Source organism: Morone saxatilis, unplaced genomic scaffold (assembly GCF_004916995.1).
Source record: "Morone saxatilis isolate NCDOM2014 unplaced genomic scaffold, NCSU_SB_2.0 Contig4, whole genome shotgun sequence".
NCBI lineage: Eukaryota > Metazoa > Chordata > Actinopteri > Moronidae > Morone > Morone saxatilis.
Window position 1 is genome coordinate 18,307,157 of NW_023339984.1, and position 2,385 is coordinate 18,309,541.

At 40.1% G+C, this 2,385-nt stretch overlaps 1 protein-coding gene across 1 annotated transcript in view; it reads left to right on the plus strand.

The window, feature by feature from the left end:
• The first annotated feature begins 1,122 nt into the window (after positions 1–1,122).
• Positions 1,123–2,385, plus strand: part of LOC118337960 (ribonuclease inhibitor-like) — a 2,329-nt gene continuing 1,066 nt past the window's right edge. The window contains exons 1-2 of the mRNA XM_035675119.1: positions 1,123–1,178; positions 1,264–1,326. Coding sequence (XP_035531012.1) covers positions 1,123–1,178; positions 1,264–1,326 — 119 coding nt within the window. The remainder of the gene's footprint in view (positions 1,179–1,263; positions 1,327–2,385) is intronic.

A 2,385-nucleotide genomic window follows, 5' to 3' on the forward strand; every position in this document is an offset into this window, starting at 1 on the left:
CCTGGAATAGCATGCTGAAACTTCACACCATGGTGATGCAGAGGTGACCCCGCAACACGTGGTCCAGTGCAGCCTCCTGAAAGCAGCTTGACTTGGATACGGTCGGCATTGCCCTGCAGCGTCCGCACCGACACCAGGTAGTGTTGCCGATCCTCTCCTCACCCCACTGCACCGGCTCCACTGCGTCTGCAACCCGTACCACTGCTGTTGCCCCACGTCGGATAGGCTCGAAAGCGTACGCCAGTGGACTCACAACATCAGCAACTCTCTCCACCTCGTCTTCGTCCATTTTCAAACCAGCGTGTACTTTTGGCAATGTGTTTTTCCTAACATGTTTCAACACTGCCTGTGCCAAAACATGCATGTTTCATGTCCCCTTTAAGATTAAAACTACAATCAATTGTCCTATACCTTCCAGCCATGATATGTTGGAATCATTTTAGGCAATATCACTGGACAATATTAAAATTAAATATGATGTACATGATCATCATCATCATCATCATCATCCTCATACTGCATTATTTTCTTAATTAAGAATAGACACAATTTACCAGACATATCATCTACATAATCTCCTCTAATTGCTTTGTCTTAGTATGCAATGGACTTCGTAATACTCGCAGCACTGGGAGATACAGAATGAAGCTTTGCTTTGAATGCGTTATCGATGGTAGGCTGGCTTACAGACGCGTTGTTCCATTATGAAAACCTGAAGTGGGCCCAGACTTTAGATTTAAAATTAGACGGCGCATCTTTTACGTGTTTTTCCCCGCCTTGCGCCATTCCCTCTTCTTTTTGTTTCCTTTTTTTCTTCTTCTTCTTCTTCTCTATCGCAGTAGACTCCACCCACTCTCATTCATGCTAAGTGCCATCACTTGGAGGCTTGAAGTAAATCAAAATTGTAGCTGGCGTTTGTGAGAGAATCTGTTTAGAGCGGTTGTATGTTTATTGTTAAATATCAATATTTGACGCCAGTGTATCGATAACGTCCCGCAAGACGAAATACCGCGATATATCTTAGCATCAATATTTTGGCACACCCCTACCAGAAACTAGAAGATTCAGCTCAAATTATATCATTATATCTTTTATGAGTAAAATCCTGATATTTTTTTAAAGATGATGAAAGTTGCCTTCATGTCCACAGAGGGGGGAAGGGGTGTGGTGGCACTGAGGTGGAGTTGAGGTGTGCCCAAAGTCTGGTCTCAAGCAGCTGTGGAGACCTCATCACCTCAGACTGGGATTGGTCTGGTTCTTCAGGAGCCTCTCTGCACTGTGGGAAAGAGTCCAGCAGAAGACCTGGACTCCAGACACCCAGTGGAAGTAAGACAGCATGACCTAAAGTTCTATTAAAGCCTCTGTATGGCCCATATTTAGAAATATATCTTTGTTTGTCCTTTGATGAGAGTAAATTACAACATCAATAGCTAGTAAGCTAGCTATAGCACACAAATATTAATGGCCTCTGTATCATAACTGCAATGAATACCAAAGTCAGTTTAATAAACTGTCCAAAAGTATCATTAGTAAGCTTTAATTCTCCATATCAACTTAGGAATGCCACATAACAGACTTACTTAACTAAAGGTGTCCCCCAGGGTTCCATCTTGGTACCTATTTCGATCTCTGTTTTTATAAATGACTTCAGTAAAGACATTAAAACAAAAATACACTTTTATGCTGATGACAGTGTAATTTATATCCCCTCCATAAGGACGGGTGGAGACTTTATTTCAGTCATTACAAACTGCTCTGAAAAAATTGGTTTTAAAAGCTCAGAAGACAAACTTTGTGGTCTTCGCTTACAGTTGCTTGGTGATTTTAGTATTTTCACATCTGAAGTTAAATCCATTGAAAGGCTGCCCTCGTACACAATCTTGGGTGTACGAGGGCAGCTCAAAGTGAGAGTTGGCTTTTATTTTAGTAATAAATCTTGTTTTACCTTCAATGCCAAAATAAAAGTTGTGGAAGCTCCTTTTTGTCTGTGATCGATTACGGTGATATATTGTATCTGCTGCCTCCTTTTTTTAGATTTAGTGCATCTTTACACTTAATTATGAACTTAATTATAAAGTCCATCACTCACCAATTTTTTCCTTATGATTTGATTGGTTGGAAAACATTGACCACTTGAACGCAACAGCACTGTTTATGGATTTTGTTGATGTTGTTTTTTAATATGTTGTGATTTTGTACGGATGCTTCCTCGGCCAGGTCTCTCTTGTAAAATAGATTTTTGATCTCAATGGGACTTCTTGGTAAAATAAAATAAACTAAAATAATTGTTTTGTGACATCTATATTGAATGCAGATCTGAGTGAAGATTTTGATGCCTATAAGATCAGTCTGAAGACGAGATGTAAACATGTGACTGAAGGAACT